The sequence below is a fragment of the Melitaea cinxia genome, chromosome 2 (genome assembly GCF_905220565.1).
Source record: "Melitaea cinxia chromosome 2, ilMelCinx1.1, whole genome shotgun sequence".
Classification (NCBI taxonomy): domain Eukaryota; kingdom Metazoa; phylum Arthropoda; class Insecta; order Lepidoptera; family Nymphalidae; genus Melitaea; species Melitaea cinxia.
In genome coordinates, this window is record NC_059395.1 from 11,564,953 (window position 1) to 11,592,333 (window position 27,381).

At 31.7% G+C, this 27,381-nt stretch overlaps 1 protein-coding gene across 1 annotated transcript; it reads right to left on the reverse strand.

Moving 5' to 3' along the window:
• Positions 1-1,993: 1,993 nt before the first annotated feature.
• LOC123664947 (serine protease inhibitor 88Ea-like) lies at positions 1,994-27,307 on the reverse strand. The gene is made up of 8 exons (XM_045599316.1): positions 26,989-27,307; positions 15,330-15,630; positions 12,999-13,166; positions 9,228-9,489; positions 8,212-8,310; positions 7,182-7,312; positions 3,603-3,729; positions 1,994-2,726 (listed from the first exon to the last, which is right to left on the reverse strand). The coding sequence occupies exons 2-8, from the start codon at positions 15,621-15,623 to the stop codon at positions 2,566-2,568; spliced, it is 1,242 nt and encodes a 413-aa protein (XP_045455272.1). The 5' UTR covers positions 15,624-15,630; positions 26,989-27,307; the 3' UTR covers positions 1,994-2,565.
• Positions 27,308-27,381: the final 74 nt, after the last annotated feature.

Sequence of the window (27,381 nt, forward strand, 5' to 3'; positions counted from 1 at the left end):
AAAATGCGGGAAGAGCGAAACAAGAAATTTTTCTCACTTCGATGTCACCATTTCTAATTAGTAAAGCAAATTGGGTCCACGAGTTTTTATCAAATGATTATTTTCACTTTTTTTTTTTTACTGAATTTCGCAAAGTGGCATCATATTTTTCAATCTCATTACCTACCTTACAAAAAATTACGAGCCACGTGAACTGTTGCTTCAAACAACAAACTACATGATATAGGTTATTCGCACCATACCTTTATTATCGTTTTTTAACGTCAAGCAATATTTAGATATACTCGTAATTATAATATACCTATAGCCACTAGCGAAAATTCGTGGTTTTCTACAAAGTTACATTTACATGGGTATAGCAGATTTAAAAAATCTGTGCCAGTCTGGATTTCTGCTTATATATATTGATATAAAATATTAGAAGATTAGATATATCGATGCTTTTAACATATCTATAAATAAAAATGAATTTAGAAGGACACCAAATTTATTTATTTTTCTGTTGCAAGATTTGTTTGTATAAAATAAAATTTGAAAAAAAAATTCTATTTATTCACAAAAAAATAATGCCGGTACAAATTTCACCGTGTTGGCTACTTTTTAATAAACTAAACTAATATATTTATAAATATAGCACAAAAAAAAAACAACTTTTTTCTTACTTTCAGTTTACAACAACTAAAAGTTATTGTAAATATTAGTAATTTTTTTTTCTAAAATTACATTTAAAAAACCAATTATAAGTATTTTCTGGTATGTGCGTCTATATATAAACTTGTTGTGTATACATTACCTTGGCACATATGATCATAAATATAACGCAGATTAATAAGTTATTTCGCAAGTGTTTACAAAACACGTTAGTTTAATCAACTGCTTGAGGTTTTAAGAACATTATTAGTTGCAGTATCTGTTAATAATTCGTTTAAAGCATTAGCGAAGATATGCAGAAATCGGTAAAGACGAAGAACGACCTTATGTCTTATTAAGAAGAAAAAGGTTTAGGTTAAAAAAAAACTATATAAGACTACACGTGTAATAGACTATATGGAGCCATCAAAGTTCAGTAGTATACGTGTAAGACAAATTAATAGAAATGAATTATTGCTAACGAAAATGGTACAATCGTTTTTTTTTATCTCCTCTTGAAGGCAGTAAATTTGAACACAAATAAGTGCACAACGCCCCTAACTAAACGAGTTGAGCCACGCAAACAATATAATATAAGAAATGTAAACTTACAAATGCTTTTTAAAATATATAAATAGCCGCTTGCGATTATTATGAAGCACGCGAACTTTCTAAATCTGATGGATCGTCAATTTTATAACAACAAGTTCTCTACTATGTAATTTGTTATTATTAGCAAGGTTAACTTCGGTTAAAGGTACAAATTTTTATCTCATATAAATTATATTTGAAATTTTAATAGGTGTATTTTACCTACAAGGAATTGGATTTCTAGGAACTGAATAAGTAATATCTACTCTACATAATTTTACAAATGGCTTTTCTTCTAACTCTTAGCTAAAAACTTTTTACACATTAAATAATACATTAAAATTTAGACTACGATAAGTTACTACTTATTTGAAGTTCAAAGCTTTTATTGACTGATATTTTATAACTAATAATAAAATAATAGGTAATATATAATGGCCTGTGGTGTTTTGGTCTACTCGTATAATTTTGGCAACACAGTGTGGACATGTATTTTTTGTTATTTGTGCAGTCATTATTCTAATCTTAATAACCTGTTTCAATACCGGTGGGCAGATTTTTTATTTGAATATTTCTTATAAAATATTTAAAGTACGTAATAGTTGCTACTGTGTACCTACTTATTAAAATAATTATCACTGGGTACAAATGTGGTGCTGACAGACGCTTAAATATTTAAAAAAACTACCTAATGGGTATATTTTTATTTTAAAGTAAAAATCAAGAACGTATTTTGTATTTAGCAAACAGGTTTCAAAATAAAATATTTGTGTTAAGTGTTTGTCGATTTTTTTTATTGTTTTAAATTAAGTAAGAAATAATTATAACTTAACTTAATACTTTGATATTAACTGACATTATTCTAAAAGTTACAAAAGGTAACATTACAAGTTTTTCTTTGTATTCAAATACTAGTAGAATATACCAATCATACATTAGTTACAAAAAATAATAAATTAATAGTAATATTACTCTTATCGTAAAATATATTTATAAAATTCGGTAAAGGGTAACGTCTCTGTTTAGTTACAAAAAAAAAAAAAAAACAAAACTCAGTCTGTAGAGGCTAAGTCAAAAGCTTGTTTATTTTATACTTAGAGTCAAATAACTTCTAATGCGGAAAAAATAAAACCTTGAGAACAAAGATAAAAATAAGACTTAAATCACGCCTAGGTCGAGATAATATGACTCAGCCTCCAACGTCAAACTATGTAGTAGAAAATAAATATTTCCTTGTTTTTTTTTTGTTGTTTACAAAAATACTATTATTTAACCAATTTGAATTTAATCATATATTGCCCAACATAAAAGCAGATATGTCACCGTTAATTTAACAATATGGATTTATTTCTTGGGGTCTCTATAGACTCCCATAAAGAGCACTGAGTTGGTTGGGCGTTCGTAAAGGATGTATACGAAGGGGAAGTTGGCAATGAACTTGCTTGGCTCTGCGGGACGCGATGAACGGAACCCGAAGATGGCGGTAGCGGCTGCAGCTACGGTACCTAGAAGTAAATAATTGTTGGGTCTTCGTTATACGCATTTCGTAATACGCAAAATATAAAATATACACGACCTATCGACAATTAATAAAAACAATAAATAAACATTTGTTTCTATTACTTTCAGTTTGTTGTTAAAATTCAATAATTTAATATTTTTTTATATAACTAGGTCGTAAAACAAGCGTACAGCTCACCTGATGGTAACGATTACCATAGCTTATAGACATCTGCAACACTAGAAACATCGTAAACGCGTTCCCGACCCTATCCCTATTCCCCCAAGAGCTCTGGTCACCTTACTGACCAACAGGAACACAACACTGCTTTAAAACGTTATTATTTAGCTGTGATTTTCTTGTGATCGTATATTAATATAATATATTGTTTTAGTTACTTTCACCCACGGGTTTAATAAATAAATCTAGCATCAAAATGAGCGCTATTTCATAGCGAATGCGATGACATAGGGTTGTCTAAGTCTGGTTTTGAATGGTGGTTGCCGAATATAATATAGCCTGGTTAGGAAAATTCCAGCCATCATTTTGCGATTTATCTTTCACAAACTAGAGAAGATCATTATTTAATTTTTATCTAATAAGCAGGGTGAAGATCGTGTCTAGTTCGGATCTTAAACTATAATAAGTATTATAGGTACTTATTTAATTTTAAAACGTAACAAACACTTATTGAAACTAAAAACATGAACATTTAATAGTTCATAACAAAGTGTGTAAGCCAAATAATATTGTGTGGTTTGAACATACCACACATTCGATAAATGAAACAAATCTTAAATATAATAAAATATTAGATTATAAATTACGTCGAGATGTCAGTGACACTTATCTTAAGGAGCTAAAACTAAGCAAAACTTACCTTCCTCATCAACCTGTATTTTGGCTTTATGGATGGCATCTTCGAAACTAATGCCATGGTCATTAGACAACGTGCTGAAATCTGCAGTTGAGTTGAATAAGTCACCTACACCAAGAGACTCCAGGATCTAAAAGAAAAATTATACATGAACTACAGGTACATTACATATCTCGTAAATTAATAATAATTTACGGCGAATTATTTTACTAACATAATTTTTAGTTAAATGACACAACTCCATAAAAAAACTTGTTCGCGTAATATGTACTTCTAATGAATATAAAATAAAAAATAAAATAAATAAAATTTTGTTTTGAAAACATTTATAATATAAAAAATAAACAATGGAATAATTTCTTCTAATGTAATATTTCATGAGTGAAAACGTTTTTAAAATGAAGATAAAGTAACACGTCCTGACTGATTGACTGATTAATTAACTAAGTAATTTATTGTTATTGTGCCTACGCTATTAAATAAGATATAATTTTGTATTGATGACATAGGGAATTACGGTTTCGAGTGCATCCATAAATTACGTTACACGAATTTCACGATTTTTTGACCCTTTCACCGTCCTTGTCACATCTTGTCACATTCATGAGATCCCCTACCTAGTGAAACGTATCTAGTCAGATATTTTGCCATTTGGCACATCGATTTCGACTTTCTTTTTATTTTAATTAATGTTAATTAGATAATAAATTCGCCACAAAAAGAATTTAAACTTTAACTTTTTAAATTAATTATTAATAGGTAGGTAGTGAAAATGTAATAGTAACTAATTAGATGAGGATTGCGGAAAACTGGGATGTCTGGTGCGAACTTGGAGAGGCCTATGTCCAGCAGTAGACTGCAATAAGCCAAACTGATTGAATGACCAACTCAGGTAGTTAAAATATCATGTTTCAATACTTACAAAAATTTTGACCCCTCCCCACTCCTTTTCATACAATGTCACTTCATAGACTTCCCCTCTTAACGTGTGACGTAATTTATGGGGGTCTTTTGTGAGAGCCACTAATTTTTTAAGCAAGAATTATGAAAGTTTACTTTAGGGTTTTAATTATAATATAAATAATTAAACACATATTTCAGTGTTGATAGAAAATAGTACTTCAATTGCAGAAACATAGGTATGTCACTGAAATCCTGAATGATTACGTTAGTCTATTTTTTGTGAGCATGGGCGAGAATGCCGTTTTTATGGAAGACAATACTCGCCCGTATACAGCTCAGATAGTGTTTACTTATTTTCGAGAACTCGGTATAACGCACATAGAATTGGCAAACATGGGCCGAACTGGGACGACGTATAGGTATATCAGGGGAATCCGCCATCAACCGCGCTATGTGAAATGAGTGCTCTAATAGAGGAGTGGCAGAATATTCTGCAGTATCACCACAAAAACCTAGTTAAAGTACTAAAATGCGCGCAAATGGCACATCTGTAGCCAATCTTCATTTACGAAAATAGTTGAAAAACTACGCGTATTTATTAACTTCACATTTATTAAAAAAAAGAAAAGCTTGAATTCTTTTTTTATTTTATTAGTAACACTTTAAAAATCTTCTTTAATTTGTGTTTTTTCATAAAGAGATATTGAAGATTTTCTAACGGATTCTTTTTCTTTGCGGTCCAGTGTAATATTGTTTTTGAGTACGAATCAACCACGTAGAAGTTTGATTACATTAAACCATCTTCCGAAAGAATGATTTCCATACGGCGAAACTAATTTTCTTAAAGTATATTTGAGATTAATCTCAGAAAAGTTCAAATAAAAGGTAGAACACAATAAGTCCATTTGTTTTGCCAACTGCAATGACATAACTTACGGAACTAGCCTGTACCTATTTACATATCTGTTAGATACATAATATCTAAGTAATAATACGAGTATAATCGAAAATTCAATTTAAAATTATTTAAATGAAATGATAATATGGCGTGGAATTATTTTCTTTAACACAAAAAGAAGAAGAAGAAGAAGCAAAAAAATGAAGAGTTGCATCACACTCGATTGTAATATAGCAGAAAAACCGTAACCAAATCTTATAACTATACCATATAGGTACTTAGATTTTGCAGTCTATACTATTTATAATGCATCGCGGTAAAACTAATTAAAATTCAACGAATACTACCATACAATAAATATACAAGGTATCATTTAAAGAGATGAATAGCACTCGAAAAGTTGATTGAGAGTTTTCAATGAGTGTTTTGAGCTAGTTCAACACATTACTATATGAAAAGGTTTAGAAAGTAGTTTGACAGAAAATAAATACTAATATAACTTTTTTTCGGCATTAAGTATAAATATATTTAAAAAATATTTTTACAGTTGCTTATTAATATAGGTATTTAAAGTATATTTCGAACTCTCTTTAATAAAGATCCTGTGGTTTAATAACACTAGCTTAAAAGAGGATTATAGTATTATTGCTGGATAATACATCTCTTAAATTCTTTTGACACTTCAACTTTTGACACTATTTCAAAGATGAATAATGTTAAGTGGTAGTTTCCTATTACATACATACATGATATAATTGAATATGATATTTCAAAAGTTCTCTTAAAACCAAGTTCAGTAAAGTATACTGTGATACGTCACTATGACATCGCTTTTAGTAAAAAGTATAATTATTACTATTCATTATCATTATACATTAGTTGATTAGGCAACTTAGTCATCATTGGAAAAATATCATGCCCACGTACATGAAATATTAACCCAACCCTTTTTAAATGATATAATACTTTAAAGTGGACGTTATTACAACAGGATTTTTTTATATTGACTAAATGTAACAACTTCGTAGAATTATAAAAAAAATTTGAATTGAGTCACCATTTTTCTTTTGTTATTCAAAAGTTTCCGACTAGAAAAAAGGTCAGGCTCAACCAGATCATGTATCTGGTACGGATCAGGATAGAATGAGGCATGCCAGATCCGGCAAGCTCTATCAGGACCAGGTCTGGTCCAGACAAGGATAGCCTGATGTATAATATAATCAAGTGTGGTAAGGCATACTGGATCAGGACCCGGTCCGGTGTATATTAGAAGTTAATAAATAAAATTTAATTAATAATAATAATTAATTAATAACATAAAAATAAATAAAAATAATTAACATTTAAAGTAAAAACATAAATAAATAATACATTAAAAAAAATAAACGAAAATAAATATCATAATAATTATGTTAAGTAACATATTTATAATATCAATTCGCTTTTTTTTTGTTAATTTTTTCAAGAATATACATTCGTGTTTTTTAAAAGGACCGGACCGAAACGGCTGGTCAGGATGAAATGACATTTCCTGATCGGGTCCAGATCGGGAAATCTCATCTCATCCTGATCAGGTCCAGACAAATCATCTCCGTTACATGCCTTATCTAGTCCTGATCAGGCATGCCTGGTCCAGTCCTTATAAGGAAGACGAAAAAATTTCTACTCGGGTTGTATGTATTATACAGAGATTTATAAAATCAATCTTAGGATCAATTTATTATATTAAACAAAATTTATAACCCTTCGTAATCATAGTAAATATAGTGATATGTACTTACAGATCTCATAGGTAGAGTTCTTTCGATTGTAAACTTAGGAATTTCGACGATAACTTCTCGGCCCATGTAGCCCTCTTCCACGACGGCAGCGAGTCGCTCCGGAGTCAAGTTGGCGATAATGTTTGTCACACCTATAATGCAATCAAAATAGTTATTTTTTTATAAAATTCTATGTTTATATGCAAATTAATAGAAATAACGCCTTTCTTTTCTGCTTACGCAAAGATTTATTGTATATTAAGTGTATTAAAAATGATATGAGGACATTTTTTGTCACGCAATTTTGGAGAATATTGACTTTTATAAAAAGCAAAACTTATTAAAATTCGGGTAAGAGGCCACCGCCGCGCCACAATCGTGACATCCAGTCGTCGGCTCCCTTTGGGCCGTCCGACACAAGTATTCACCAAAGCAGCCGTGCCCGGTGAGAACTTGGGTCAGACGGAAGGTGAGGGGCTTGCACTTACGGCGCATCCATCGCTCAAGGACCGGGCGCAAGGCAGCCGTTACGCGACTGTCATAAGGCTGCTCCGCCAGGTCCTCCTCCCACCTCCGCATTAGTGCTTCTTGCCCCATCCGGCGCACCCGTAGGATTCCGTCCAACGTGGGGTTCTCACCGAGAGTCCTCCTACCCGAGAAGTATGAATAGGTCTCGGCAAGGACCTCCACCACGAGCTCCCACGGGGGGGTTGCCAGCTAGAGCAGTAGCTGCAGCCCACGATACCGTACAGTACCTCCGGATCACCCTCACCGCGATGATCCTCTGCGCAGACCGCAGCGCGGCCTTATTCCTCGCAGTGAGGCGATCCGCCCAAACCGGGGCACCGTACGTCGCCATACTCCGGCAGACTCCGGAATATAGTTGCCTGCAGGCGGCGCTGGGTCCTCCGAGGTATTTAATCTAAGTCTAATTTATCTGATGTTGCCCAGCTTAATTCATTAAATTAAAATTAAATAAAAGATCATGTGATTATTTTAAAAGCGCAAAAAATATATGTATGATGAATGATGATGTTGTTGTCATACTGACCTTCCTTCATCGAGTAGGGAGGCAGTAAGATGTACATGCTGATGTCATTTCCTTTGTACGGGAGCTCCAAGATCTGCGCACCGAGTTCATCGCTGACCACTAAGAATAATGATAACAAATAAGGAAAAAAAATAGCACTTTAGTCGAATGTTAATAAGAAAGTTATTAAAAATTAGCTGACTTGGTAAACTTCGTACCGCCACAATTTTAAAGTGAAACTTTTATTACATCGCCCTAAAATTTTTCGTTCATCTATCGCATGTCGCATGTTGCAAATGTTCCTCTTCATTTGTGAGTTTCACTTGCATTGTGGTTTCATAAAAACCACACAACCTTTTTTTAATACATCAACCTTTTTTTTTAAACAAATCTAGTTATTACAATAACAAACAACACGATCGGAAGTTATGCGCGAAAATACATTTCAGCGACTCATTTATATTTATAAAGTATGCCTAAGCATATTTTTAAATGCATTATTTTGAATATACTCATAATATTAGTACATTATAAAACAACGAAATTAAACACTGTCAAATTTTACCAAAATAATATAGAAGTACATTAACAAAGTATTAGCAATTTAAAGCTTTGTCATGATTTCATTTTTAATTATATTCGTATAACTACGAAACCGAAGACACCGAGTTGGCGCAACGGTTACAGCCATGGATTGTACCTGTTGCACTGGCGGTTGCGGGTTCGATCCCCGCACATGATAAACATTTGTATTGGCCATACAGGTGTTTGCCGTGGTCTGGGTGTTTGTGCAGTCCTTGTGGGGTCTCCCCACCGTGCCTCGGAGAGCACGTTAAGCCGTCGGTCCCGGTTGTTATCATGTACACCTGATAGCGATCATTACTCATAGTAGGGAATATATCCGCCAACCCGCATTGGAGCAGCGTGGTGGATTAAGCTCTAATCCTTCTCCTACATGAGGAAAGAGGCCTATGCCCAGTAGTGGGATATTACAGGCTGAAGCGTAACTACGAAAGCGAAAACAAAAAAGTACTTACTATAATGGAATATTCCTTTCTGTCTCATGAATGGTACTAGGGTCTGATAAGTTTCAGAAACGAAAAACACCTGTTTCTTCGTTCTCTCAGCGAGGAACTTTGAAGCCCAAACGCCTTTGAAATAAGCAGCGTTAGCCAAAACTAATTTCGTTGCTTCCGAGATGCCATCTTCAGGAATCAAATCCTTGATATTATTTTTAGTGATACGAGCCACCCAGTCGTTTATCTGTTGACGCGACTGTTGAGGGTTTTGATGGAAGTTCTGACAACAAAAAACACATAATTAAAACCATCAAACTAATTTTGTATTAAATAATAGACATATCGGTTTTTATATTTTACTAGCGAACCCGACAGACTTCGTTCTGTCAAAAAGATTTGGAATGTGGCAGTTTTTTGTTCCTACCTATTTTATAGTCTGCGCAAAAAAATCTCCTGACCAGAACCGTCACCCTGATGATAGGGTGGTGTGTAGGTTCAGCTCGAGTGACCAAAGTATATTCGCTTCCACAAACTTTGATGTCTGCTAGAGGGCTTCAAACTAAGAGGCGAACTTAGGGTTCAAACCTGATTGAAAAATAATCTAAAGGGACAGAGGGAACCTAAAGGTGACAATTATTTAAAAATTGTGTGCCTCAATGGTATAACATAGAGATAGACGGGTTATTAACCGACGTAATTGTATTTAAAAGTGGCGCAAGTCTACGTCACAGAACCCACGACGCATCGTGCCCGATCGCGTCGATTTGCCCTGATCGTGACATGATATTAAATTAATAATTAAAGATAATAAAGCCCATTTTTAACGCGATTTGTTTGGCAGATGTAATGACTTGAAAACTAATGCATTTTATATCGCTTGCCGAAGCTAAAACAAAAGAAATAATATCGCGAAGCCAACTAAAATAAAAATCAGTACTAATGATCTATAGCTGTTACATTTTTTGACTATTCAAATTGGTTGGGTTCGCGATATTATCACTTTTGTTGAGTTTCCGAACGCGACATTAGATCGTCCAACGCGAACACGCACACTGTTTTGATAGATATGATTGGATTTGAACTTTGTGCAGCGATAATAAAGTGCAAATGGACTCTTTAACGTTAGGAACACATCTACATTGCTTAGACAACAGTGAGTGCTTGTAATTTAATATGAACTTTATTGAATAGCGATAAAGTTTAAATTGACTCTTCATTTTAGTTAGAAAACGGTTGTATGGAAAAAAGAAAAGGGCTGTTTTTAGGGTCTTCCCAGAAATTATTCGAATTTTTCTCGCCGTAAAAACCATCCTTGGACTTCAACGACATTTAAAAAAAAGAATTGGTAAAATTGTTCCAGGCGTTGTTGAGTTATGCGCTTACTAACACATTTTGCGATTAATTTTTATATTATAGACTAGCTTTTACCCGCGGCTTCGCTTGCATTGATTTTTTTATAAACATTATGGTACGTTACTTCTAATACCTCCAAGAATATGTGTACAAAGTTTCATGATGATCGGTTAAGTAGTTTTGGCGTAACAAACAAACACATTCACATTTATAATATTAATTATAAATTATTAGGGATTACTTATACATATATAGTATAATAGTTGCCTTTGTTCAGTAATTTGTACAAAAAATATAAATAAAGATAGAAAAAAGTCAGAATCGTTTCAAGGAAAACATATCCGAATAAACACACACACACACACACACACACACACACACACACATATATATATATATATATATATATATATATATATATATATATATATATAATTATTAAACTTTGAACCCCTTTTTACGAAAATTGCGCGGACGGAGTATGAACTTTCGCACACTTATAGTTTATATAGAGAAAGACTGCAGAATCCTAATACTTTTTTAATTATAATTATCGAATATCGAATATCAACTGTGGGCGACCACTAATATATATATGTTAATACTCGTATGTAATTGGAGAATAAAAATAAACATTCCACGTATACGATCATTGTAATAAATATCATCATCATCATTTCAGCCTATTGTAGTCTTCGGTCTGTATATTTCAATGCCAGTTGAATGGTTATCCCGCCATCGGTCGGCTTTTTAAGTTCCAAGGTGGTAGTGGAACTGCATTATCTCTTAGTCACCTCTTGCTTCACCCACGGGAACACATCGAGGGTGTGGCTATATTTTTTACTACCGTAACAACACAGCATACAGATACAATAATGTAGATTTGAATACACAGACAGTTTGAGAAAATTTATTCAAGTAGGACACTAATCAGAATTATAATTGTTCACTTCTATATTTTTATTGACCCTATTATATGTCATATTATGTATATGGTTTGAATATATTGACAAAAGCTTATATTATTAAAAGAACAATTTTGTTTTAAAGTAAGATGATTTGCGCGATGATGACCGCAATGATATTTACGACTACCTCTTGCCTATGCCTTGCCTATATAGTCAAAAATATAACTTATACCTGAAAAATTGGCTTCCTAAAACAATAAGAATTATAAAGCCGAAGAGTTTGTTTGTTTGTTTGAACGCGCTAATCTCAGCGATTGCTGATCCGATTTAAAAAATTCTTTAAGGGTTAGATAGCCCATTTATCGAGGAAGGCTATAGGCTATATATCATAACGCTATGACTAATAGGAGCGGAGTTTCAAAGCGTGTTTGTTTTTCCTGTTGAGAGCTTCCACTGCGTGCCCTGCGTAAACAGTAAAAGTTTTGCAAAAATCATGTATGACAGAATTGTTCTATTCCACGTGGTCGAAGTCGAGGGCAGAAGCTAGTCTTTAATAACGGTCATAGCTTAGTTTTTTTCATATGTTTTAAACAATGTCAATTTATGCTTAATTATTATTCTAAAGAAATAAGATACTAAGCGATTAACACTATTTCACCCGCACATTGGTTGATATTTACGGTCATTGCTCTGTGAGATTATGTGACACGACGTTCTAATAGGATAATAGAGTAGCTACTAGATAATGAGGTATTTATACGTTTTAACTTTTTTACCAGATTTTATTACCAACAATTTATTATAAACATCCTAACGATAATTTTAAAATTTTATTTAAATATTTTTATTATTATTATTATTTGATAAAGTACTCAAGCAGAGCCTATGAAACTTCGAATATAATATTATCTACAGTTATTATTGTTCATTAAATATAACTTAATGTTTAAGGTTGAACTTGCTCTATAGGAAAGCTGGGTTCATTTCGAAGAAACTTTGAATACGTCTTTATAATTTAATATTTTTTGTATATATATTGAAATGATAAATTTAGTTTTGTCTATTGTACCATTTTTATCGCTAACTAACACTTGAAAAATGGTCCCAATAATATTTTTTCTCATATATCTTCCATATAGAGACAGCGATCGATTACATTTTTATTATTGATATTTATTTCATTTTATAATAATTAACACATTCTAAGGGCTTTTCCTATAAGAGGAATGAAGCCTTTGCCCAGTTACAGGACTGTAGAGGCTGAATCAACTTCTCAACTCTCATTGAACTTTGAGGATTACGGAATTTTTGCCAATTCTTCTCTGAAAAATCTATACCTATTCCGAATCGGCGGTAGCTTCACATCAACAATAATAAATTTATCAAAAATTAATATAATTTTTATTTTGAAAAGGATGAATCAAAAAGTGCTTTTGAAGCTTACTTGAATGAAGTAAATCCTTTTTATCTAAGATTTTGATTTTTTTTTTAGGACAAACATTCATTATTGGAGTGTGAATATAATTACCAGAGCCTCGATTTCTTCTCCAAGTACGTCGAGAAGACACTGCCGTAAGTTCAGCTCGTTGTCTACGTACATCTTGTTGGCGTTCGTGAACTCGTAACTGTCGCTGTTGTTGTTGTAGGCTCGCGACCGCTTGTCGACTTTATATGCCATTAGCAAGTTCACCTTGTCCTGTAAACGGCCACACTACTCTTAAAACTTATTATCGTTTAAAGTATGGTTGGTAATATTTTATCAAAGTAAATGTGTATGATTCATAAATATAATAATAATAAATATTGAATTGTCAATTCAGTTCATGTTAATCTTAATAAACTTATTAAAACAACGTTTCATATATAATACAATTTTGTCAAATCATATAAAAATAACTAGCTGACTCGGCAAACGCTGTCTTGCCGCTTAATGATATTTAAAATAGGGTTGGTGGTAGAAGGGTGATAATTTAGGGCTATATATATTTTCCAACGCCAAATCATAATAAAATAATAAATAGTTTATCCAAAAATTTAAAAAAATAGGGGTGGACTACCCTTAACATTTAGAGGGATGAAAAATAGATGTTGTTCGATTCTCAGTCCTATCCAATATGCACACACAATTTCATGAGAATCGGTCAAGCGGTTTCGGAGGAGTGTAACTACAAACACCGCGACACGAGAATTTTATATATTAGACTAGCGGACCCGGCAGACGTTGTCCTGCCCGGAAAACAGCTACCAAATTTGATAGCTTACATACCGATAGCAGCGCCACCTACCGGGTCCATTTGAGATAACTACCCTATCTCCCAAGTTAGACCAAATTACAGATGCTTACAAAATTTGATAAAAATTTATTCAGTAGTTTCGGAGCTACATACAGATAGCAGCGCCACCTACCGGGTCCAATTGAGATAAAAACTACCATATCTTCCAAGTCAGACAAAATTACAGATGCTTACAAAACTTGATAAAAATTGGTTTTGTAGTTTCGGAGCTACATACAGATAGCAGCGCCACCTACCGGGTCCAATTGTGATAAAAACTACCATATCTTCCAAGTCAGACAAAATTACAGATGCTTACAAAACTTGATAAAAATTGATTTTGTAGTTTCGGAGCTACATACAGATAGCAGCGCCACCTACCAGGTCCGATTGAGATAAAAACTACCCTATCTCCCAAGTTGGACCAAATTATAGATGCGTACAAAATTTGATAAAAATTGGTTCAGTAGTTTCGGAGTTAAATACCAATAGCAGCGCCACCTATCGGGTCCAATTGAGATAAAAACTACCCTATCTCCCAAGTTGGACCAAATTACATATGCTTAAAAAATTTGATAAAAATTTGTTCAGTTGTTTTGGAGTTACATACATTTAAAAATTTTATTGTTAACGCTCACCCGCGCAATCCTTATTGGGGATGAGTTATCCTAAAATTCGCTCATTGATCATTTCTACATCACATAAAGGAAATTCGTACCAAATTTGGAGTCGATAGTTTAAAAACGGGAATTTTCCATTGTTAACGCCCCCGCAAGAACATTATAAGTAATGTGAAATAGCTAGTTAATATCATTTTTACTGTATGTAAAATTAAATTAAAATTCGGTCTACAATTAAGATCAATTTAATCATTAATAACTTACGTAAAATGCGCCCTAATATATTACTTAACATGAACTTTATTGAATAGCAATAAAGTTCAAATTGACTCTATATTTTAGTTAGAAAACGTTTTTGTGGGAAAAGAAAAGGCATGTTTTTAGGGTTTTCCTGGAAATAATTCGAATTTTTCTCTCCGTAAAAACCATTCTTGGACTTCAATGAACATTTAAAAAAAAGAATTGGTAAAATTATTCCAGGCGTTGTTGAGTTATGCGCTTACCAACACATTTTGCGATTCATTTTTATATATAAGAGAAGATATATATAGTTATTATATATTTAGTTCAAATTGACTTTTAAGTATTATCACAAATCTTTTGTATGGGAGTATAGAAAAGTGTTGTTTTTAGACTTTTTCAGGAAATTTAAATTTTTTTTTATTTTTAGAATTTTTCTCTCTGTAGGAAAAAAGAATTAGCGAAATCGGTCCAACCGTTCTCGAGTTTTGCGCTTAGCAACACATTTTGCGATTGATTTTTATATATAAGAAGATAATTTAAGTGTCAGTTCAGTCCATGTTAATCTTAATAAACTTATATAAACAACTTTTATATATATATATATATATATATATACATAGGTATAATAGGTATAATTTTGTCAAATCGTACAAAATTAGTTGGCTGGTATATTTGTCAATTTAAAATTATTAATTAATTCTAAAAATACTTTGCGATTCTCACCTGTGCATCACTAATGCGTAAAGATTCTTTCAAAGACTTTTCTGTTTCACCAGCTGCGGCAAAATATCCAAGAAGTAAGGCATGGTACACCGAGAACGGCGAGAAGAAGATATTGTCATCGGGTACAGCTTTGTTTATAGCATTGAAAAGATTCAGTGTAAATTCCATTTGATTTTTGTATAAGCTCGAGCGTGCTTCTGGGTTAGGTTTCTTCGCAGAATCATCTTTGTAGAAACATTGACTGTACACCGTCGTGGTTATAGCGAAGAGAAATATCAAGCTTAATTTTAGCATCTTGTTCCTGAAACAATAAACAATTTGTTTTATATAATAATTGGACCATAAATGTACAGTACAGTTAATGTTAATATAAAATAATAGGTACTAATAGTGACGTAGGTAGTAATGTGACAATCATAGCAAAAGTATGTAAGTATCTAAATAAAAAATATCATACACTTATTTTATAAGTATGAATTTGCGAAATGGGGGAAAAAATATTTAGCAGTACAACAGTGCAAAGATAAATTTAAACTTATAAAATCGATATTTTATTATTTAATACAGAACTAGTTTTTAAAAATAATGTTGATATTACTACTACGATCTCCATAAAAATTAACATAATTGTGTTTGCTCGCAAACGAAAAAAAAACCGACTTCAATTACATCGACAAGTAATACAACGTAGATCGACGAAAAAATAGTCAAGCAACTACACGTTATCAAAGATTACTCAAAGAGTAGTTATCAGATCTCAATAAAATTTATATGTGACCACATGATAAACATCAGCTTTCGATTAAATTAAAAATTATCAAAATCGGTACACCTGGTAAAAAGTTATTACGGATTTTCGAGAGTTTCCCTCGATTTCTCTGGGATCCCATAATCAGATCCTGGTTTCCTTATCACGGTACCAAACTAGGGATGTCCTCTTTCTAACAAAAAAAGAATTATCAAAATCGGTGCATCCAGTAGAAAGTTATGCGGTATAATACAACGTAGGTCGACGAAAAAAGCGTCAAGTAAAAACGCATTATTAGATATAACTCGAAAAGTAGTTGTTAGATCTCAAATAAATTTAAATGGGACCAATTGGCACACACCACCTTTCGATTAAAACAAAATTTGTCGAAATTGGTCTACCCAGTCAAAAGTTCTGATGTAACATACATAAAAAAAAAAAAAAAAAAAAAAAAATACAGTCAAATTGAGAACCTCCTCCTATTTTGGAAGTCGGTTAAAAAAACCAGATGATTCACTGCCTAATGTTTCACAGGAAAGAGTTTATCTCAACGGTAATCGTAACGTCATGGACATTTCACCGTCGCTTTCTAGCGGCCAACGCTGCACGTCGCTAAATACGCAACGATAGAGAGAGAGTAATATACTAATTGTATTTAATGAACTCGGCGACTTCATCTCTATGTAATATATTCTTTATTGCACTCAAAAAAAAGAACAATAAAAACACAATATATTACAATTTTTATGTGCAAAGGCGGACTTATCTCTAGAGGAGGTCTTTTCCAGTCAACCTGCAGTAGTGAGTAATCTCGAGTCGAGTATACTAATATTATAAATTTTTAGTTTTATAACATTAGTATACATTATATAGTATAGTCTTTAGACTTTGTTTGTTCGTTTGCTTGAATGCGCTAATCTCAGGAGCTACTGTTCCGATTTGAAAAATTGTTTCAATGTTAGATAGTCTATTTATCGCGAAAGGCTGTGAGCTATATATCATCAAGCTATAACCAATCGGAGCGGAGCACCGATGAAGAATTTTAGAAATCCGTTTTTTTTTTCCTTTTGAGAACTTCTGTTGCGTGCGCTGCGTAAACAGTCAAAGTTTCGCAAAAATCATGAATGACAGAACTGTTCCCTGTTAAAAGTTCTAAAAAAGTCAGCATATTTCTATATTTTAAGGTTGGCTTACTATAACCTTTTTTATGCTAAACAAATTTGTTCTAAAATAGTGAATTATTTGCGAATTTGGCATTTTGCGTTTGCATTTGCAATTTTACATTGTTTTTATAAACATAATATTAATCCTTATCCAAATAAATTCGATATTCATCTCAAGTATTTTATTTAAAACAAAATTACCTGTACATCATTCGATTTCAATGAATATCTTAGAAGATATCGCAGTTATAAAATAACATCGCAGCAAAAATATTAAAAAGCTGTAGTTTGTTTTTTTGTTTGTTTGTTTGTTTAAAAGCGCTAATTTTAGAAACTATTGGTTGGAATTAAAAAATTCCTATTTTTTCCTTAAATTAACGCATGTGACCGCGGGGCACAGTATACAGGAGCTAGTAGTATTATAAAGCAGGCTAAGAAGTGCAATAATATGTAGTACTTTACTATCACTAAAGAAATAAAATGTGATTAAATATTATAATATATTATACTAGCTGTGCCTACGACTTCGTCCGCGTGGAATTAAAAAAAAATGTTTAGTTCGCAGTTGCAAAAAAAATGTTAAATAAAAGTAGCCTAAATTACTCGTTATTACATCAGCTATCTGCCAGTGAAAGTTCTGTCAAAATCGGTCAGCCGTTTCAGAGATTAGCCAGGACAAACAGACAGACGACAAAAACTGTAAAAAAATGTTACTTGAGTATATGTACTGTCCATATGCATTTAGTAAAAAGGGGTTATTTTAATACTAGCTGACCCGGCGAACTTCGTATCGCCTAACAGTGAATTTTAAGTATTATCACAAATCTTTTGTATGGGAGTATAGAAAAGTGTTGTTTTTAGACTTTTTCAGGAAATTTTAAAATTTTTTTTTAGAATTTTTCTCTCCGTAAGAACCACCCTCGTACTTCAAGGAATATTTAAAAAAAAAAGAATTAACGAAATCGGTCCAACCGTTCTCGAGTTTTGCGCTTAGCAACACATTCAGCGACTCATTTTTATATTATAGATTAGAAACAGAGTGACACTCCAATTTTATTTATTTGTATAGATTTCACTCTAAAGTTTAGAAAGTCATTGAAAAAATAGTATATCGGCTCCACCAGTTTTTTATGTTTTCTTATTTTTGTTGTGACTTAAATTCAATTAATTGTTATTTTACGTGATTGCGTTTTTTAACATATCTTCTCACACTTCTATCTTCACTTTCAAACTGTATTCTACCTAATTTAAAGCCAAGTTTTATATTACTTTTTTTCCATTCAGTGTTCGTATTAAAGCGTCTGTTCTTTCTTTACTAAGGAATATAGAATTGATACACCAGTAATACTGATGCTGCTAAAACTTATCTTTTTTTATTTTTATATTTAATTTTCATATATTTATGGTATGTAGTACAGTTTGATAACGTTTTGACTTATGCAAACGATTTTATTGTCTTTTTCTTAAATTTATTCTCAGCGACATCTTATTTAAAGTTTATTTGTTTAAAATGCAACACAAGTGCAGGCGTCTACGCGTCTGTATAGTACTCAAATAAAAACTAAATAAAAAGATTATACATAGTGCAAAACTGGCGTTAAAATAATCTCAGGAACTGCTGGTTCAAATTGAAAAAATATTTTTTATTTGGACGGTCATCATCGTAATGGTTTAAAAAATTTTTTAACCGACTTCCAAAAAAGGAGGAGGTTCTCAATTCGACTGTATTTTTTTTTTTTTTTTTTATGTATGTTACATCAGAACTTTTGACTCGGTGGAGCGATTTCGACAAATTTTCTTTTAATCGAAAGGTTGTGTGTGCCAATTGGTCCCATTTAAATTTATTTGAGATCTAACCACTACTTTTCGAGCTATATCTAATAATGCGTTTTTACTTGACGCTTTTTTCGTCGACCTACGTTGTATTATACCGCATAACTTTCTATTGAATGTACGGATTTTGATAATTCTTTTTTTGTTGGAAAGGAGATATCCCAAGCTTAGTACCATGATAAGGAAACCAGGATCTGATGATGGGATCCTAGAGAAATCGAGGGAAACTCTTGAAAATCCGCAATAACTTTTTAATAGGTGTGCCGATTTTGATAATTCTTCTTTTGTTGGAAAGAAGATATCCCTAGTTTTGTACCATGATAGGGAAACCAGGATCTGATGATGGGATCCCAGAGAAATCGAGGGAACTTCTTGAAAATCCGCAATAACTTTTTATTTGGTTTACCGATTTTAATGATTTTTAATTTAATCGAAAGCCGAAGTTTATCATGTGGTCACATTTAAATTTCATCGAGATCTGATAACTACTTTTTGAGTAATCTTTGATAATGCGTTGTTACTTGACTATTTTTTCGTCGATCAACGTTGTATTACTCGTCGATGTAATTGAAGTCGGTTTTTTTTTCGTTTGCGAGCAAACACAATTATTTTTGAGTTTTTTCTTCAAATAAACGCGGGTAAAATCGTAAAGCGCAGCTAGTAAGATAATAAATAAAACGACAAAGGCTCTCTGATATTCATCACAATAATGTTTATATATTCGAAATATTGTATGGACATATACTTACTTAGATAAAGTAGGATTCGATTTAATAATATTTTAGTTAATAAATAATAATTTGCTAAAATTCTCCATTGTAAGCAAACTGCTTTCAAAATACATTAGTCGCATGCCACAATATTAGCATAATTCTATATCAATCTATATAAATGAATGTTGCTAAGCGCATAACTCGAGAATGGCTCGACCAATTCGGCTAATTTATTTTTTATATGTTCCTTAAGGCCCATGGCAGGTTTTAATAGAAAAAAAAAATTGTTATCGTTAAAACATTAAAAATATACAAACAACAGAAATAATACCTAAATAGCATTTCTCGAACGTCACTCGTAACCTTTAATATTAGTCACACTGGATCGTACTGGCAACGATACGACTACGATAACCCTCAACATACTGGGAAATCCTAAATGAGTCGTGTGCATTGTTATTATGATTATTTAACAAGCAGAAAAGTCAACTTATCAGTGAGTCGAATTAACTTACTACGTAAAACATTGATATATTTGTTTATTTTAATAAATCTATGTAAATAGAAATTAATTACCGAAATGCGTGTCTGTTGTCATTCTCTTTTTAATAATAATAATAATAATAATATTTTTTTGATCCGTTTGATCTCCCTGCCGGGGCGTAATCCTTCACCCGTTTATATTTATATATAATTTATATATAATTTTGTAAGTATATGTAAATTTATTATTTTATTTATATAAAGTATTTATTATACTGTATGTATATATTATGCGGGTGGAGTGATCCAGTCAAATAATAATAATAAATTATTTATTGGAGCAAACATTACAATATCTTTTATTTTTGTGTTCGTTATTGTAAGGACTAAGTTTGCATAAAGGAAAATACAAAAAAAAATGCTATATATCTACAAATTATTGTGTTTATCAAAAAAAGCCGATTAATCATATTATATTATATCAACAAGTAGTAAAATGAGTGCATCATCAAAGTAGGCAGTCGAAAAAAAAAAAACGCAAGCAAATATTACATTATTAAAAATTACTTAAGAACGAGTCTGATCTCATTTAAATTTAAAATGGTACACAAGACAAGCACCAGCTTTCGATCAAAAAGGAATCGTCAAAATCGGTACATCCAGTAAAAAGTTATGTGGAATCACATAAAAATTCTAGTCCAATTGAGAAACTACTCCGTTTTTTGATGTTGGGTAAAAATATCTATAACTGTAATTATTATTCGACTTTATGTCAATGTGTTAAAGTGGAACGTGTGGATGCTGCAAACATGCGCTTATTACTACAATTAAACGAGACATAATAGGTAATTTCAAGTTAACATTACTTTGCTATATATAATAATTAACATTAGAAAAAATAGTAGTAAATTTTGAGTGTATTTTTTTACTTTCACTTAATAACAGTCGTAAATTTAAATAAGTCTGTCTAGAAGATTCTAAGTTGCAGTAGAGGATTCTGGCAGCGGCAATCTCGTATTAAAACAAAATATAACAATGGATGCAAATATTTAATTTATTAAAACAATACTATATATAGTACTATACTACAATACTATATAAACTCTTAACTATAACAATACTATATAAACTCTACGGCCCCAGTGCATTGTATATACCGTGTCGAATACTCAGACCATGAAAAACATCTGGTATTCCCATTTCAGGAGTGTATCCACTATATGTGTCTATGTATCTCTAAACTATAATTTCTAGCACAGCCAGTTGCTAAGTTGTCCATCACCGTCGTCAACGTTTAATGAGTAAAACAGTTCATGGAAAACCCACTCAGAAATAGACGTCAACCAAATTAAGACATTTAACACGTCCAATACTAAAAATCTTTTTGTGTGTTTTAAGCTCAGCAAGTTTGCGTTTTATTTGGAAATGTGTTGCTTACAAGCAAAACCTTTGCGATAAGTGGAACGATGGTATTGCGATATCGCTAACAGAACCTAGCAATGGAAGCATTAATTAAAAGAAATACACATAATTAACCAATAAACTCTAATATGCAATAGCAATAGAATCCTTTTTAGATTGTAAATTAATACACCTACAATATTTTGTTAGGTACACAAGTTTTAAAACGTTTTAACAGAAAATATGTGAATACGCGAATAGAATTAATGACTACAGATAACAGTAAAGTCCCGTGAACAATAAGGGTAAAAGTTGTGTCACTTATTGAATATTCCTGCATAGGTAATGTCGGCGGAAACATTTTATTAAGAGAATGTATTTTTAACCATTCCAATAATAACTAATGTACTGATTACATCAGAGGGAATCCCAAACATCCTTGGACAATAGCTTCATAAAGCGCGTATTTCCCTTCGTGTTTCAGATCAGTGTGCGGAGAAAGTCGACGCGTCATCAGCGTTTGTTACTCAACAACCGGACCATAAAGCGTGTCAATTCTTGTTATGTTTTATCAACGACGAATCAACTCAACAATGAATGTTTGTGCGTATATAAAAATATCAGATTAACAAATTTAAGATAAGTGTAATTAATATTAATTTCTTAGATGTTGTTAATATTTTTTTTATTAAATTAAAAGTTTAGTGATAACTTAAATAATAATTTTACAATTACTAAACTATTACTCATTTTAAGCATGAGGATTCATTAATAATCCAATACCAGTAAAAAATAATATATTTCTCATACCTGTGATAAATTATAATTTGATTGAAATCAATTGTTTGATTCTTTGTTATGTAAAAAGTTGGAAATTATGTCAATCACTTAAACCGTATCCTTTATTACAAACTAAATCATTTGTTACACTAACAGCTTCGTAAAAGGAAAAATGTGTTTCTGGCAGTACCGTTAACAATAAACCGTTGCATATTATGATTTAGCAAAATTAACACAGCAGAAACACATAAGAAACATATAAGAATGTTTGTGTTCATCATTGCCAAAATCATTTTTGTTAAGTGGTGCGAGTCATCTTCTTCATACTGGAGCCCGCAGATTAAACTCAGAATTTGTATCTGTCCAAATATTTGTTTCTGGTCTAGGAGTCCATGTAAGTATCAGGCCTCAGAGAACGCGTAAAGCCGTCGGTTCCGGTAATAATAACATATACCTGTTAGCGATCACTACTCGTGGTAGGTTGGTGGATTATGGATTAAGCTCAACCTCTTCTCCTACATGAAGAAGAGGCCTTTGCCCAGCTTCGAGATGTTTAGAGGCTTTCAGGCATTCAGTTTAGTGCATTTCCCATCACTGATTTACCATCATCTAATTTGTTGTCACATTATATTTTAAGTAAAAAACTAATTACAGTAATGGAAGAAAGAAAATAGCGTATGTTAAAAATTATACCATTTTTCAACATTTTTTTAAATAAGTATTTATTGTTATGTTAACCAAAAATTATAATAACAATGATTTAGTCCATTCATACTTTTTCAATTATTGAATATGTAATATATGTGTAAGCTGTGTAGCCTAAATATTTTAAGGTTAACATTTTCGATTATGTTTAGCACGAAATTACTTACCAAGTAATAAATAGTATAGGATATTTAACAACTTCTACTTTAACACAAACTTTGTGTACAGTTTTATTACACGGCATATTATAATATTTTTCGAACATCTTCAATAGGGTTTAAAAAATAAGCGTACCCACGATTTCGTTTACGATAACACTTTTATCTCTACGCCCAAGGAAACAAAAAAGTATCATAATTCGTAGAATGGACTCAAATCGTGCCTAGTTTAATTCTTAACCGTAGTTTCTGTAAAGTCCAACAAAAATCAAATACTCGCAAAAATGCAAAAAATACAAAATTACCCTCAATTTTTTTGTGAAGAATGGATGTGCAGGCTTTTTACAAATTTGTTGAAAGTATAGATTTCAGTTACTACTTAACATCTTAAATTTTTGAGAACAGTTTTTCCCAATTTCACTTATCTTTGAACTTTTTGTTCTTTTGACTCATTTTTTCATATATTTCGTCTAACTATAATTGATAAAATACTGAGATGCATATTTTACTTTATCTTTTATATGTAAAAGGTAAAGTTTTAAAGCGATATCGTAGTATAAAATATAATAAAATGTACTCTACTATAATTCCACCAGAACTTGTTTACAAATGCGTTCCTATTCGCCATAAAGTGATGCTGACTGATAGTGACGTCTCCGATAAACCAACATTTTCTTACGCAAAAAGTATTTTTAAAATCAAAAATATTGCATTCAAACAAAAAGGAACTCTTACGCTTGATATTATGAATATACGTTTTTTTTTAAATTTAATATTAACATCCACGGGCTCAAAACTATTACTATTATTATTATACCACAGGCGATATTTCATTAAAACTACAAATCAAAAGTCCTGTGACTACCTAGTAAAACTAGGATGTGGGCCGACGCATTATGAATAAACTGTAGATTAGATAAGTTAAAATCCAAATTGTTTTATTTTGTTCCGGTACGATGTCTGTAATACTTACGTAAGGGCGATGCCATGGACAGGACGCCCATTGATTTACAATTAGGTACGTTTCATGTTAGTGATTTTGACACCATTTTGAAATTTATGTTTAATTTATGTTTAATTCATAATAGTGTTACAAAGTAGTTGACATGTTCCAGAAGAGAGGGTAGTCTTAAATCGAAACGAATTGTGGAAGGTTTTAATCCAGCTTAACCGTCATCAAACACTGATTAAATGATCGTGAGGACAATTTCTTAATTTGAAGTATGTTTGAAAATTATTATGAGGAAAATTTCTTATTTCGGAGAATGTTTGAAACACGTATCCACTAATCTCTATTTAGCACCTCAACCTTACAGAACATTACAGACAAGTAATGTTGTTTTCTTATAGTAAGATAGCCCTCTGGCTCTATACTGGAGAGGGTCAAAGATTACTGGGTTCTGGTGTTACATGCCTCTATATATAGACTATAGTAACAGCTAGCTATCACGTGGGATGTAAATGTGTTTGCCATCATTTACGTATAAAAAAATAACGTGACAGCTTAAGCTCTAGTAATAATACATACTATCTAATTCTACGATTTTTAATGTATTTTTAATAATGATTATGCTTATCCGTTTCATTTTCTAGTTCCAATTACTTGTTATCAAAAAATTGTCTTTAATTGCGATATTTACAGAAATAATTGCCGGAGATTTTCATGTCTTTATTCATATTTGCATGACTGACAACCTCGTTTTAATGTTGCAACGGTTTAGGGTTTCGTATTCATAATAATTACTTGACCCAATTATATTTTTGTGGTCATGTAGGTTGTACTTTTTTATGTGTATAATTTTACAGTATCTGGTACACGATGGTATTTTTTCGTGGAATTTACCGAAGATATTTTCTTGATATTAAATTATTTGGATGCACAAATGGTATTTGGATTTTCGTTAAAGGAACTTGTTTCAACAGCTATACGTGGAATCCAAAAACGGACTTTTTTAAGTCTCTTAAGATTAAATATCGATACGATAGAAAGCTCCTCAAGTCATGCTGCTAAAGCATTGTAGCTTTTTATCCAAAAAAAGTATCAATATTTATGCAAGCGTTATTTTATAGAAATATTTCGCTACGGAGTCACGATTAAAATCTGTGAATAACAAGCATAGACTTTTAGAAAAACCTCAGGGTTTCTCGGCAGGAATTTTACATAATCTTATCGGCAATGAGAAGGCGGATAGTAGAATTGAAGTAACCTATGTATATCATAGATTAACTTGTCTAAAAGCTGACCCTAAAGTTCTGGAATATTGCATACAGCGGACCCATCGTAAAGCGAATTTATGTTAGTGAATAATTTAACTTTAAACTAGATACATCTAGATACACCTGTGTCCTGTCATCTGGTAATGACTGGCGATTACTACGTTTTGATATTAACGATTTGTCTAAAAATGTTTACCAATTTAAGTGTAAAGGAATCTAATATACATTTTATAATTTTATATGTCCAGAAATCTAGTGGGAGAAAAATTAGTATCCTAAATAAAAAAAAATTAAAAAAAAATTAGCATTACAACAACTATGAAAATACGTCTGTTTTTGAAACTGTGTACTTAGTATAGATACTATAATTATCTGCTAGTTATTTACAGTTATTTTAGCATTATTGATTTCCAGCCGAATCACTTGTAACATTGTATTATATCCATATAACTTTTATGACGGTTAAAAATACCCACTTATGTATAAAAATAATCTTCTATATATTAATACGTGAATCAAAAACTTTGTACCCTTTTTTACGAAAAGTGCGCGGACGGAGGAGTATGAAATTTTGCACACTTAATGTTTATATAGAGAAGGAGTGCAGGATGCTAATATTTTTTTGAAAATTATGCATAAAAATATATTAAATCAATAAAAAAAAAAAACTTAGACAACTACCATTTATTTGACACACACACGCATCTTATACACATACTCTTTTGTTGATTGTCAAAGGCTGTACTCAAATTGAAAAATTAAAAAAAGGTTCTTTATTTTCATTATTTTTTGGTTTTCTTTAATTTAAATTTTTAATTATGGTCGAATTTCGATCTCTGGGTGACCACTAGTATTAATAGTAAGTATAGTAAAATAACATCTAGCATCTCAATAAGAAGAACGAATAAAATGCGAAGCCAGTAAAGTGGTTGCGGCACACTTTCCACTTCTCATTTAACATACATTTCGTAGAAAAATATTGTTTAGCGCGACGTAACACAAATATTACGTTATTTTTAGGCCAGTAAATAAGTCCGGTAACAGAGTTTGCTATTGCTTGTGTACTACAGATTAAAGTGTTGTTAATATACCCGCTGATAGAGTTAATTATACTTTTAAAAAAATAAGTAGTTTAGTTTTTTAATCTCAATGTAGACATTTTTGTTTTCTTATCAAAGTTAGGTCAAGCCAAGTTGAAAATTAATGTAATAAACACATTCATCAAAAAGTTATGATTAATGTACTATATTTACTTCACACAATCACACAGGTATCTTTTAAATACTCCTTTCGATAACAATATAATTAGTTAACACGCTTTTAAAATAAATATTTATTGTAAAACAAACATACATCTTTACGATTTGTAATTTTACACTCGTATACTAGGTATCACTCACATACTGAGGTATCATAATAAATATTTACGTAAATTTAAAATGTAAAAACTGGACTCACCGTTTAGCAGACGTTCTTCAATTTAGTTTTTTTTTCACAATAGTAATTTTTGCTAAAAAGAAATATCTAGACTACCTATATCGTTAATTTCTATTTCTTAATTCGACTCACTCGACGGTTTGTTTCTTATTTATATCCGGATAAAATTTTTATATATAATATTGTTAGCTTCGTGCAAAGTAACGTCGTGCTACACTGAGACTCTAACTCTGACTGAATGAGGGCCAGCCGCTATCCTCTTTTATGTTTGTGTTGGTAAACTGGTATTGCTACTGCTCGTGTTCTACTCAAATGCGCCAGCTGCAATGGCAACAGATACACAACTGAAGGAAAATAAATAATAAAAAAAATTATCTCAATAAACGCTTTATATTTATTTATTGTTCAACTATT

Bases quoted from the DNA above. Each gene is read 5' to 3' on its own strand.
- LOC123664947 (XM_045599316.1), bottom strand. From the start codon at position 15,623: ATGCTAAAATTAAGCTTGATATTTCTCTTCGCTATAACCACGACGGTG. The intron at 7,313-8,211 runs GTCAGTATGACA...ATTGCATTATAG, and splicing joins TCCCTACTCGATGAAGGAAG to GTGTGACAAACATTATCGCC. The intron at 3,730-7,181 runs GTAAGTACATAT...TTTTTCTTTTAG, and splicing joins GAACTCTACCTATGAGATCT to ATCCTGGAGTCTCTTGGTGT.